The 13,731-nt window shown below is 51.0% G+C and overlaps 1 protein-coding gene across 3 annotated transcripts in view; it reads right to left on the bottom strand.

Moving 5' to 3' along the window:
* Nucleotides 1-13,731, bottom strand: part of GPSM1 (G protein signaling modulator 1) — a 65,202-nt gene that overhangs the window by 38,543 nt on the left and 12,928 nt on the right. For 2 of the 3 annotated variants that reach the window (XM_041406896.1, XM_041406895.1), the window contains exons 2-7: nt 5,108-5,329; nt 4,544-4,679; nt 4,026-4,168; nt 2,793-2,916; nt 1,785-1,900; nt 1,147-1,302 (exon numbers count right to left, since the gene is read on the bottom strand). In XM_041406896.1, coding sequence (XP_041262830.1) covers nt 1,147-1,302; nt 1,785-1,900; nt 2,793-2,916; nt 4,026-4,168; nt 4,544-4,679; nt 5,108-5,329 — 897 coding nt within the window. Of the gene's footprint in view, nt 1-1,146; nt 1,303-1,784; nt 1,901-2,792; nt 2,917-4,025; nt 4,169-4,543; nt 4,680-5,107; nt 5,330-13,731 lie in introns of those variants that run through there. The other variant, XM_041406897.1, reaches the window with a different exon arrangement.

The raw sequence follows: 13,731 nt of genomic DNA on the forward strand, positions 1-13,731 counted from the left end.
AGAGGGGACAGGCACAGCTTTCCACGAGGTCTCCAGGGCACTGCTGCTGGTTTCCAGGAGCCAGGGAGAGCAGGGGGATGTGGAGCCCACCCTGGGCAGCCCAGACCCCCAGCCTGGCTCCCTGGAGCTCCAGCAGCTGTTTGCAGGAGCAGGCAGAGCCTCCTGCTCCCCAGAGCCTGCTCAGCTCTGCAAACGAGCAGATGTGGGGGGAGAAGGGATAAAAAAAGCACCTGGGGGCGCAGGGGGAGGTTCAGCATGACTGCAACTCCCTTTTCAGAGGTTTGGGCGGGTTGATCAGCATTCCACCGTTTTTCTTGTCACCCTGTTCAATACCTTCTGCTCACAGGGTGTGTTCCCAGAAATGCAGGAGCCCACAGGCCTGCACCCCCACAGCATGATTCACCCTTGGGTGGGATTGTGCCTGCCCTGAGCAGAGGCTGCCCGGGTGGTGGCACAGCTCTCCCATCCTGATGTCCCTGCTCCATCTAGTGGAGGACACCCAGGCTCCCAGGGAATCCAGCACCACGCTCAAGGAGCTGCAAAGTCACTTCAGCTGCAAGAGGGCTCAGGATCAGAATATTCAGGAAAAAGGAACCAACCTCTCAAAAAAAAAAAATAAAAATCAGAATTTAAGAAAAATTGAAGGCCAAGCCTTCTAAAGAACGAGGAGCAAGACCAAGATACATCATCTGCACACTCTCTATGCAACATCATCTCTACATGGAGCTTTCCAGCACCAACCCAGAGCAACAGGGCACAGTGGCACATCTTGTGTGCCCCAAACACACAGCTTTTAAGGAAAATACAACTTTTGGGAATATAAGGGAGCTCTCGAGAGGCCCTGCTGGGATAACACAGCAGCAGCACTGGCAAGGCACTGAGCACGATGCATTTTCTTGAAGTACCTCGTTAGAAATCTCACTCAGCCCACACAGACACAGCACTGAGGGCACAATCTCCAGGTCTGAGTGACACGACAAAGGTGAATGAGGTCAAGGTTTTGACAGATTACTGGACTAAGGACTGGCTGCCCAGAGATTTCTGATGCCTTTCAAGCACACACATCACTGGTGCTTAACCCCAGCAAGAGAGAACAGAAGTCAGAAGGGTCAGGGCTCTCCAGCCTCACCTGAGGCCCTCCCTTACCTGTCTCCCAGCTCCTGTGCTATCACCAGGTGCCTCAGGTGGTATTCAATGGCTTTCTCATAGTCTTGAAGCAGTGTGCATGTGTTCCCCAGGCTGTAGCAAGCCTGGGCTTCCACTGCTTGGTCCTTGAGCTGTCTGGAGAGCTGGAGCGTTTTCCTGCAGGGAACAGAGGGAACCAGGAGCCCTGGTCAGTGCCAGGCCACAGGGAGGTCACCCCTTGGAGCAACACCCTGCATCACCCCACAGCAGCCCTGTGTCACCCTTCTTTTGACTTCTAAGCCTTCTGATGTTTGCATTCTTGAAATGAACTTTCTCACACACTTTATGTAAATAATTAATTGTTTTACATTCCTTTCTAGAGGAGGAGAAACCTGATAGACTGTTAGTTTGTCCAGTGGCATTGGAGAGGTGGCATTTTCACCCTCCAATCCACTGTCACTTTTGGAAACCTATAAATGTTAGAGTCAGAAATTAAACTCCCCTTCTTTTACCTTGACAGTTCCAGCGTGCGTGTCATTTTAATCCATGTCCTAGAGTGACAACCCTGCCACCCCACGTCCCTTGCCACAGCCCCTGGAGCTGAGGGGCTGGCTGTGACAGCTCAGGATCCCCAGGAAGGAGCAGCCCCTGGCACTCACTTGTAGTACTCAGCAGAGATGTCGAACCTGCCCAGGAAGATGTGGGCATTGCCCAGGTTGCTGTAGGCTCGGCGCTCGGCGGCCTTGTCCCCAAACTCCTTGGCAATGGCCAGGCGCTGCAGCAGACACAGCCCAGTCAGCACTGACCCCCTGTCCCCAGCACTGACCCCTCTGTCCCCAGCACTGACCCCTCTGTCCCCAGCACCGACCCCCTGTCCCCAGCACTGACCCCTCTGTCAGCACTGACCCCCTGTCCCCCAGCACTGGTCCCCAGCACTGACCCCTCTGTCCCCAGCACTGACCCCTCTGTCCCCTCTGCTCTGGGGATCAGCTGCCAGGGCTGCAAAGCTCCCACCCCAGCGAGGTGCTGAGCCTCCCTGGCAGGGTGGCTGCAGCAGGAAACCTCTCCCTCTTCTGCAGCTCAGCATCAGGAAGGGCTCTCGGAAAAGTGGGAGTGATGCTGCACCCCAGTGCTGTCCCCCCCAGCATTGAAAAACCAGAGGAGCAGTGAATTTTCACCTTCCACTGCAAGGGAACTGATACACACTCTGCAACAGAAGCTAAATTGCATTTGAATTGGGGCAGGGACTTTGTCACCTCACCTCCCTGTAAAGCTTTGCAGAAAGTTGTTATGTTCTACAAGCAGCATTTATTCTTGATCAACAGCTCTTTCAGCAGCTTAATTAAATTCATGGCTTGCATTTATTAAAATCTAGACTGAGACAAATTAAGAGCAGAAAAAAACCTCCTTGCTAGACCCAGCTGCAATTTGCCCTTGGATACCTCCTTTGGTTTCCAAGCCAACAGCACCCTTCCCTCAAGCTGCTCATGAGGTGCTGATGGGACTGGAGTAAGATTTGCTCAGTGTGAGTTGGTACAACAGGGCAGAGCCTGGGGCTCACACAGGAGGAGGAAAACTGCTGGGGGAAACATCTCCCTGTTCTGCTGGGCTCTGGTGAGAAGGAAATCTGCTGCCAGGCCAAGGAAGGGAGCAGAGGTGTCTCCTACCTCCTTGTGGAAGGCAATGGCCTCACTGAAGTTGCCCAGGAGGTACTGGGTGTTGCCAAGGTTGCCATAAGCCCGGCCCTGTGCAGCTCTGTCCCCCAGCTCCTTCACCAGGGACAGGTTCCTCCTGAAAGAAACCAGGCAGAGCATCCATGAGGCACAGCCCTGCAGGGGACAGAAAGGGAGGAGAGGCAGCCCTGGAGAAGGCATTTCCCTCCCAAGCACAGGTGACAGGCTGGTGACCTGTGCTGGACAGCCCTGGCAGCTGAAGCCAAGCTGGGGTGCAGGTCCTGCTGCCCTGTCCCCTCAGGCAGTGGGTGGCTCTGTGCAGAATCACAGCTGTGCTCACACAGCTGGTCTGATCCATCCCACACTAAATCAGAAATGGCCTCGCTGCAGCATGGCCACAGGAAGAAGATTTCCCTGTCCTGCTGCAGGGAGAGAGGCCAGACCCACAGTGCCACGCCAGACTCTGCTCTGGGAGCCTCCTGGCATTTCTTTATCTTGCTTTTACCCCCTTCACACACTCAGCACACAGGGAATAGTGGAGCACTCATCACTGGCACATGTTCACCCCTTGGCTATGCTACATGCACCACTCCTTGGAAAAAGGCTGGTGAGCTGTTCATGGGCACTATCACATCCTCACATACCACGGGAGGGATAAAAGATCTTAGCACTCTCTTCACTTAAAAAGCCTATTTAAAAAACTGCTTCACAAAAGCAGAACTCTGAAGCACAAGGAGAAAAACACAAGCCCCAAATTCTGGTGCTGACCTTCCCTGGTGGCACATGACTGATCTTTGAAATGATTTGGGAAAAGGAAGGTTGTGGCAAGTGCAGATCCTTGAGAAGAACCAGGACTTCAAAGTGCCTCCTCCCTTGGGTGACAGGGATGGAGACACACAGGGATCCATCCTCACAGAGGCCAGCAGAGAGCAGCAGGGGCCACAGGAGCTGCGAGTTCAGCTTCCCAGCACAGCTCTGGCAAGCAGCAGACTGTTGCACTTCACTGCATGATGACAATTCAACCCACAGAGAGTTTTACAAAGCCAATGCCAGCATGAATTTCATCTCAGATTTTATAAAAGACCTTTCCTCACCTTCCTTGAGATTAATTTGCCAACACAGCTTGGCATCTCAGGGAAATATTCCTAATCTATTACAACCTGCAAATTCTCAGCCAGTGGCCCCATTCCCTGCAGGAGAAGGGGCTGGCCAAGCTGGAATACTTACTCATAATATTCTGAAGCTTTCTGTAGTGTGTCCTTGACCTCCTGAGGCAGGTAGCCCGGGTCCTGGGCCGTGTTCCAGGACAAGTGCTTTCCCTTTGCATGGTAAACATTCCCTATATTATAGAGAGCTCTGGCCTCACCTACCTAAAAGGAGGAAGAACAGGAAACAGCAACGTATCACACTTCACATCCCAGCATGGACCTCCCACTGCTGGGCACAGATGGCCAGAACCACGAGCCACATTGTCCTTCCCCATCTTTCAGAGCCATGAGCTCACCTTGTCCTTCCCCATCTTTCAGAACCACAAGCCCACCTTGTCCTTCCCCATCTTTCAGCACCACAAGCCCACCTTGTCCTTCCCCATCTTCACCCTCACAGCAGCAGATGTGTGATGGCAGCCAGAAGGGAGAGCTTCACCCTTCAGCTCCTCCCAAAGCCCACCTTCACCAGATCACATTTATTGACTTGCAGACAGGTTATTTTCAAAGCCAGGAAATATTTCCTGCTGGAACCATTACCTTGTCTCCCTGCTCCCGAGAAATGTCCAGGTGTCTCTGGCAGCAAACCACAGCTTCATCAAACTGCCCCAGGATTTTCAGGGTATTCCCAAGGTTGCCACTTGCCTTGGCCTCTCCAATTCGGTCCCCAATGGTTCTACAAGATGAAGATGTTGAAGAGCTCAGAGACTTTTATTCACCAGCTGCTGGAGACAGATTTAAGCTGCAGCTTAGCACAGACATCTGGGTGGAGAGCTTCCCACGGGCTCCCACAATTCTGAAGGCAGATCCCTGTTCCAAAGTTGCTGTTTCAGAACTGTTCTAATGACTGCAGGTCATTGCAGGCAGTACTGGGGACAGAAGTGGACCCTGCTCTTGCTCCAGGCACCCTCCCACATCCACATCCCTTTCTCCACCTCCCTGCTCTGAAGGCAGCTGTCCCATCCTTGGTGAGTCCCAGGTTCTCCACAGGACAATCCCCCTCAGGGCCCATTTGGGATGTGTATTTCTGGGTTCAGGCCCCACAGAGCCTGCCCTCACTCAGGGCTGTGCCTGATGAGGATGAAGCAGTGCTGTCAAACTCACCTGGCCAGGGTGAGGTCGTGCTTGTGGTACAGCAGGGCCTTGGAATACTCCTTCAGGTAGAAATAGGCATTGCCCAGCTGGCTGTAGATGGCACTGAGAGTCTTCAGGTCCTCTGTCCCCACCTGCACTGCTGCTTCAAAGAAGGCTGCCCCAGCTTTGAAGTCCCCAGCCTTGCACAAGCGCTCTCCTTCCAGGGCCAGCTCCAGGCAGGATGCCTCCATCCTGCCAAAAACAAGGGAATTGTTTCTAGAGGAGTGGCTGCAGTGCTCCCACTCTGCTCTGCAGTGCTTACAGGGTTTGCTTCATTGCACACCTTGAATTTTTCCCCTGAATTCAGAACACAGGAGCATCCAGATTCTACCTTCCAGTGGGAGATGTCCCTGCCCATGGCAGGGTTTGGGATGAGAGGGTCTTTAAGCTCCTTTTCAACCCAAACCATTCTGTGATTCTCTGATTACAGACCACATCTGCAAGGCAGCCCCTGGGCTCCCAGCAGGAATCTGCACAAGAAGCTCAGGGCTCCTGGCTCCAAGGCACGGAATCATCACAGCAGTAACACCTGCTTTCCTCCAGGTGCTGCAAAGCCACACATCCAGGACTTTATACCTGGACCATTTTCCCTGGGGTAAAAGAGAGGGAAGCCAAATGGTAACAGGTTTTTCCTGGATACCAGAGAAAAGCCTGGACTGTGCAGATTTTCTTGGCTGAGCAGCTCCCAGCTCGGTGCACCTTCCAGTGGGAGATATCCCTGCCCATGGCAGGGTTCGGGATGAGAGGGTCTTTAAGCTCCTTTTCAACCCAAACCATTCTGTGATTCTCTGATTACAGACCACATCTGCAAGGCAGCCCCTGGGCTCCCAGCAGGAATCTGCACAAGAAGCTCAGGGCTCCTGGCTCCAAGGCACGGAATCATCACAGCAGTAACACCTGCTTTCCTCCAGGTGCTGCAAAGCCACACATCCAGGACTTTATACCTGGACCATTTTCCCTGGGGTAAAAGAGAGGGAAGCCAAATGGTAACAGGTTTTTCCTGGATACCAGAGAAAAGCCTGGACTGTGCAGATTTTCTTGGCTGAGCAGCTCCCAGCTCGGTGTCTGCTTTCCATTAACTCTCCTGCTGTCAGTTTTCCACAGGCACTCAGCACACTGGCCTCCAGGGCAGCTTTCCTCCCGTGCATTTTCTGACACCTTTGGCACTGGCACACTCCATGCTGTCAGAAAGAGCACTGTGAGCAGTGACACTGCTTCAAGAGACAGAAAACACTCCCCTCTGAGTGCTCCAAGCCCTCCCTAAGTCACAGCTGTCCCTGTTAGACCATGCCTATCCCAAGCTTACATTGGAAATGTCCAGCCTGCTGCAAAGCCAGCCCCTTCCCAAGGGGGATGGACACAGCATGTTCCTGCTCCTCTATCCTGATGCTTCTCTTTGCTCTTTTTCTGCTCAATTTATTTTTAAAAGTCAAAACTATCTAGGTCAAAGGTGGACATCTGCTGAGAAACATACAGAGCTCCCTTGTCCAGAGGCAGAACAGCAAGGGTCTGTCAGAAGATAATAAATGCCCACAGGTGGTTCCCAGTCTGTTCTCAGCACTTGCAGGGAGTCTGTGGTACCCAGCCCAAGAGCACAACTTGCCCAGCTGACTCCTGGAGCAGTTTCCTGCTGAGCCTTGGGAGATGCTCCCCCAGAGCCACCCAGGAGCCCCAGCCCAGCCCTGAGGGGCTCTGCAGAGCAAGGACAACCTGCCCTGCACACAGCAGCTCCAGGACACAGCTCCTGCTGCTCCAGCCTGTGCTGCCCCATCTCCTGCCACCCACACCAGCTCTGCCTGCCCTTCCACCACGGGGCACAGGGAGGGGCACGCAGGACACACCAACCCTGACGTGTTCTCCTACAAAAAGGCAGCACAGTGCTTGCTCAGCTGCCAGGAAACAAAATGAGGTTGGAAGGGACCTCTAAGACCATCGAGTCCAACCTGTGCCCTAACACCTCAACCAGACCAATAGCACCAAGTGCCATGTCCAGCCTTTTTTTAAACACATCCAGAGATGGTGACTCCACCACCTCCCTGGGAAGAGCATTCCAGTGATTTATTATTCTTTAAATGAGAAGTTTTTCCTAATATCCAACCTATGCCTTCCCTGACGTAGCTGGAGACTGTGTCCTCCTACAAAGGCAGCCCCTCCAGGAGCAGCTCATGAAGTGCCTGAAATGCAAGCCCATTTCCCTGGCAGTCTCCCTGCTGATGTCCCTGCTCCTGTGGTTCCAAATACACAACACTTGGCATCCTGCAAAGCAAAACAAGGACTGGCCAAACAAAAGAAAAACAGCACAAGACCTGGTTTGAAACTCTCCCTCCAAACACACCTGTGACCTCTTCTGCCTCGCTGTCCATCTGTCCCCAAAGCCACCAGGTGACAAGAGGAGAAGGAGGTTGTGAAGCAGCTCCTGTGAGCTCCCACCTCAAACTCCCACACACAAACATTTCATTCCAAAGCAAAGCCCACATTTGGGTGGCTATTTTATTTATACAAGAAAGCTGCCTGTGCTGCCAGTGCAGCATTTGTCCCTGCCTCAGCTTCTGTTTGACAGCAGGAATAAAAATATTAGGATCAAAAACATTTAACTTCTCTCTGCTGATCCTCTGGCTAGACCACATTAAAATTACTAAGAATGAGTTTCTACCCAGGGATCCCACCAAAATTTCATCAGTCCCAAGGTACATCCATGGTTTGTAGATCCTCCATCATCTTCAGGTATTGACAAGTCTCTGCTGATGGGAACAAAAGGAGCTTTGGGACTGAAGGCAGACAAGAAACAGCTTGTACTCAAATCAGCAGGATTAACTTCAGCCAGCTCAGTGGGGATGAATCTTGAGAGGACCTGAAATGCAGCAATGAGCCACTACCACTGGAGCTCATGTTGGATTCCAGTTAGAAGGTGGCAGAGACAGAAGCAAGCTAATTTGAAATCCAATTTCAACCCAAAACTCTTTCCAATATCCAGGTTGTCTTTGAGAAATTGAGTTCACCAGCTGTAAACAGTCCAAAAAAGTGGGGTGGAGACCAATTTCCCAAATCCATGGCATTGCTGTACAGCTTGTGTGGAATTCTTGGGGTGATTTTAAGAGCTTGAACTGAAGGTTTCCATTCCCACAGGAACAAAACCCAGGTACACATTGCAGGGGTGGGAGCATATCTGCCACACCCCAAAGTGAATTTTGTGCCCCCAGCCCACTTTGTGACACTCCCACGCTCTGTGGGGGCTTTCCTGGTGTTCCCATAGTAACTGTCCAGGCACAAGGCAATGACATGACCTTCCAGTGCACACAGCCCTTAATTAAAATCTGTTTGTCCTTGAACAGGCTGCTCTGCAGAGTATCTGACTTATCTAATTAACATCACTGCTCAGACTGGGACCTGAGCAAACAAGGGGAAAGCACAGGAGGCTTTTCCCTGCATCCTGCTCTGCCAAGCCTTCGCTGCCTTGGACAACAAACAAGGATTGCAATTGTTAACAGAAACACAATCCACTTGTAAAACCCAACTGCCCTCCTGAGCTGCTTTTGCAGCACCTCTGCATGCAGTTCCATCACTTCAGGCTCACAAGCACGCAGCAAAACAATGCCAAGGGCAGAGGAATCAACTAAAGGTCAAGGAACAAACTCAAGCACACTAAAATTCCACTTAAAAACCTTCCAAAGCCCACAGCTCAAGCAGCCATAAAACACAGCTGAAAGGACAAGCCTGAACCAGGCAGTGAAGGGAAAACAGTCAATGACAGCAAGGTGCAAGCCCTGCCCTACCTCTCCTGCTGTCTGCATTTTCTGAACATACACGCACAGCCCCAAAGCCTCTGGCAGGAGGAAGCAGTGGGGCTGAGGCACACATAACTGCAGTGTTTGGCCACCAATGCACTCAGAAATCTGCCAGGGGAGTGAGTGGGTGGCACGATGCTGGCACATGACTTGGTCCCCAGCAGTGTGGCACCTGCCAGTCTCCAGCCCAGAAGGGATGGCACTGCTCACACTCATTTCCTCCTTCCACTGTGCAGGGACAGGCAGGAGGAAACCTCTGCCCCATCCAGCATGGGCAGGGCCTCCCTCCCTCCTCCTTAAGTCTTTCTTTAAAGGATAACTGATGTGAAGGCAGAAAGAGCTGAGAAAAACGGGAGGAGCAGCCTCGAACAAGAATTCCCAGGGTCACCCATCACTGTCAGGCAGCAGCTAATGAGGAGCTGGAGCACAGATTGCCTTTTGCCTGCTGCAAGCTTGTTCAAAGAACTCCACAGCAAAAATGTGCCTCTGGAAACGGTCAGATAGAAAGATTTTCACATATCAAACGTTTTCAGCAATTTGGAGAAGGCAGAGAGAGTCCCAGGAGTGCTGGGGAAGCCAAGGACACTGTGAGAAATAAAGGGAACACAGAAGGTGCCACCAGTGCCATTATCAGTGATCACCATGACTGCTGTCAGACACCATAATTAGGATATAACTGGGTGATGATAGAGGTCCCCAGAGTGGGAACACCACACACTCAGACCTCCCAACACCCTGCTCAGGGCTGCCTTGCCCACAGCAACCTGTCACTGCTGACAACAGCTCCATCAGGGCACACAGAAAATTATCATGTCACCAGACAGAGCCTGGGGTCACCTGTCTGCTGCCTTAAATATTGCAAATGTCACAGGGCAAGAGAAACTCTTCCTGTCTGCAAGGTGAAACTGCCTTTAAAAAGGAGAGAAGGGAAAAGGAAAGGTATTTATAGATATTTGATTCATGTTTAGTGGGGGCGATTGCAGAGCTCATTCCCAATCAGACCTCGTGCAGTTCAAAACTCCAAGCTTTTAGACAGAAGGTAAGGCAGAAAAAAAACCCATCAAAACCACCAAGAGTAGTAAAAAAATCCCCCTTAGTATTTCTATTGATTTGAATTAGTGAAGCAACAGATTTTAGCATCTTACTTGCAATCTGATTAGGTTTTGTACAAAAATAAATCTAATTCCAGAGCGCTGGTGACGGGCAATTAAACATTTCTCCGGAACCAAAAAAAGGATCAGATTTACCAGGTGCTCAGTGTAAATGCATATTCACTGCCTTAACGAACTAAATATGCATTTCAAGAATGACTTTCTTTAAGGGTGTGCTGCCAGTCAATCAAGCTGGGAATTATTCCCCTTCAGCAATTTCCTCTCCCAGCCCTGCATGGCTCCTGTACCTGAGAGGGAGCTGATGGCTTTGAGGCACCAGCTCCAGGTGGCCTCAGACCCTTGGGGATGTGTCCCCTCCACTGATGGAGAGTGGTCTGAATATTTTCCTTTGCCTCCCTACTGAGGAAAGCTGTTCCAGACCCTCCTGAGGCACAGCCTGAGTTATTCACAATGAATTTATACCCATTTAGCCTCAGGCACTGCTCTTCTCTGCCTGGGGCACTCTCCCCAGGGTTTGGGGCAGTTTTCCCTGTTTACTGTGCCCCAGGCAGGGTCCAGCACATCCACACCTGCCTCTCTCTCTCTCACTTGCTCCCAAATGAGCTCCAATCTTTAAGAAAATCCCATTCCTTGCTCCTAAACACAGGGGATTTCAGCTTCCTACCCTCAAACACCATCTCCTTGCCACAGCACTGCACCCATCCATCACTCAGTCCCTTTATCCACACTGCTCCTCTCCATCACCAACACACCCAGCAGCAACCTGGCAGGAGAACAATGGAAATACTCAATTATCTCTCTCCCAAGTCCAGATCTGGTGGGACGTGGCCAGCACAGCCCCTCACTCCCCAGCCACATCACATCCCCAGCTCTGATCCCTTCCTGACAAGCAGGTTTCTGTCTCAAGCACAGGCTGGCAGGGAGGGTGACAAACAAACCAAGATTTCCATGAAATGAGCCTGATTCAAAGTATTTTTGGAAGCTGGAAACAGCACACAGGAGCTGGTTCCCCTGCAGCCAAAGGGCAGAACCCCTGGGACACCCTGACCTACACCTCACCTCATCAGTGAGGGGAAGGAAACAAAACCTCCTGTTGAGTTTGGAGAGGAAAAGGTCAGAGATGAGACCATGAATGCTGCACCCAGTCCTCCCCAACTTCTGAACTGGTTCCAAACATCTGGGCCAGACAGACCCCTGCACATCTGGAGGGGAGGAGGCTCCCACTGCACACACTTCCACTGCTAGGAACACTGCAGTGAGTCCTTTCAGTGACCCCTGAGCTGGAAATAACAATATCCACACACTCCCTGCTGCTGGGGAAGTGTTTGCTCAAGCTGGAGCTCTGGGGATTACCCAGACCCAGCGATTTTCACCGCAGGCTTTTGCCGAGGGCATGAAACAGAAAATCCAGAGGGAAAAACTCCAGGGAGTTCTGGAAGCTGCTGGGTCTGTGTGCTGGCTCCAGATTTCCTGTCCCCTCTCTGCTGCAGCATCAGTGCTCCACAGTAGTCATTTCAGCTAATTGCTATCTACCATTAGCTGCAGAGTACTTACAAGGGATTCAATTCCACTGCATATTTGCTAATAAATCCCAAATGACACTGAGGAAGACAGCTGTATTTAGCTGCCTTTACCCTCTCATTAGCAGTGCTGAATGAGACCCCGTTTCAATGGGGAATGGCTCCAGCAAGCTGCGTCATTGTCACAAATCCAAATCCGAACTCCCCACTGCCTGCTGGAAAGCAAAAGTCATCCAGCATTCCCCTGCTTGCACGACCTCTGTGGCTTTGATCCGTGGGGATGGGGGAGCAGAGGACAGATGGGAGCTATTTGCTGTTTTCAGAGTTATTTGATGGGTTTTTTTATGACTCTGAGTCGCTAGGTGCAGGAACTTTAACCTAAGGACTCCAAATATTTTGCAGAGGTGTGAGGGCAGCAGTTACCCCCTTCTTCAGACAGGCAGCTGAGGCTCTGGGGGAAAATTATGCCTTGCTGTGAGTCAGCTGTAGGGAAGGGAAAGGAAGCCAGGAGCCTGGCTCCCAGAGCCTCTGCCAGGCCCTCCCTCCCTCCCAAGGGGAATGAGGCGCATCCCTTCCATCCAGGCAGGGATGCTCCCAGCTCAGCACCACCCAAACAACCAAAAAAAAGCCCCCAGCTCCAGGAGCTGAAGAGATCCCTGACCTGCAGAAACCTGACCCACACCTGGGAGGTTTGGGCTGGCAGTAAACGATAACCTGGCAGCAATTCCCTCGAATCCATGACCCAAATGCTGCCCACAAATCCAGCTGGACCCACAGGAAGAACAGACAGCACAAGGAAATTTTTCTGTGTCAGCTGAGGAGTGAAATTTCTAACGGGCAATGAGCAGAAATTTAAGTCATTGTGCTCCAAAATTACCCAAGTATCAAAGGACTACCATGGATGTAATTAACTTCCAGCACTTGAAAATGCTCAGACGAGATTAAGGTGCAAATGTGAATTTCATCTCAGCCTGGTTAACAGTTTCACTTGATAGCCAGTTTCAAAGCACTTAAATTATAAGATGCAAATACTTTGCAGGGTCTGAGGAAGTGATGATTAAGGAGATATCAATTTGAAAATTAATTCATTAAAACATGTCCTGACTCCCAAACGGGGAAAAAAATTATTATGAATCCACCAAGTGTATGAACTGATCAAAATCTCTGAAGGAGAACTGTGCAGGAGAACTCACTTTCAAGAAGAGTGAGAATGAAATGAGCCTGGAACACAATTTCTTTGCACAGCTCATCAGCAGGGCACAAACCCAACCATCAGCAGCCATGTGAGAAAAACAGGAATAAATGTAGAGGCCAGGAGCACCAGCTTGCCAAACACAAGTGGAGTCACGATGCTGATGCCTGAGGATGCTCTTTCCTTCCCAGAAACACAAAATCCAGCAGTTTGGGCTGTTCCTGCAGCACCTGACCCCTGAAATGTGCCCTGCAAACCAGCACCTGCAGCAGGATGGGGGTTTAGACATTTCTGTTTTGTCAGAGGAGGCTTGGAATGAACTCAGCACAACGAAGGAAGCTTCCTGAGTTTTCCAGGAGTATTTTGCTTTCTTGTACAACACCAGCACCTTTAATGAGGTTAATCCATCACACTGCCATTAAACAGCTCCCTGGGGATGGTTTCACCAGCAGTGAAATGCTGTTTCCTTCAGTCACCTCCAGAAGCCAGAGAGCAGGAGAGGACATGGAGGCCGAGAGGCTTTTCATGACAAACTTACTTGGGCAACTGGGTCAGCACATCTCTCACTAAAATATATGCTGTGATTTAAACAAACATACTGCAGAATCCAGCAGGTTACAATTACCACATACACTAGAAAAAGTAAGTAATTGCCTTATGCACAGCCACACAATGAAAATAATGGATTTATTTGTTGCCTATTTTATTTGTGCCATTCAGCTTTTATTACCCACCAGTATAGAGGAGCTCATTCAGGTCAAACTTAACATGAAAATGGGCAAGTCCTGCTTTGGGGGGGTTCTTTTCAAACTCACAAGAACCATAAATAAGAGATGTACAGACATCTCCTCTCTAAAACTGCCCCAGACACCCAGAGGGGGCTCAGCCAGTTGCCATGGGACCAGCCTGGATTCTTTCCTGGGATGGGAGAAGGGGCTCCTGAGCCAGGCATGAATCCTCATGGATCCCAGAGGATCCAGCAGGG

The sequence above is a fragment of the Onychostruthus taczanowskii genome, unplaced genomic scaffold (assembly GCF_017590055.1).
Source record: "Onychostruthus taczanowskii isolate IOZ18803 unplaced genomic scaffold, ASM1759005v1 scaffold25, whole genome shotgun sequence".
NCBI classification, from domain to species: domain Eukaryota; kingdom Metazoa; phylum Chordata; class Aves; order Passeriformes; family Passeridae; genus Onychostruthus; species Onychostruthus taczanowskii.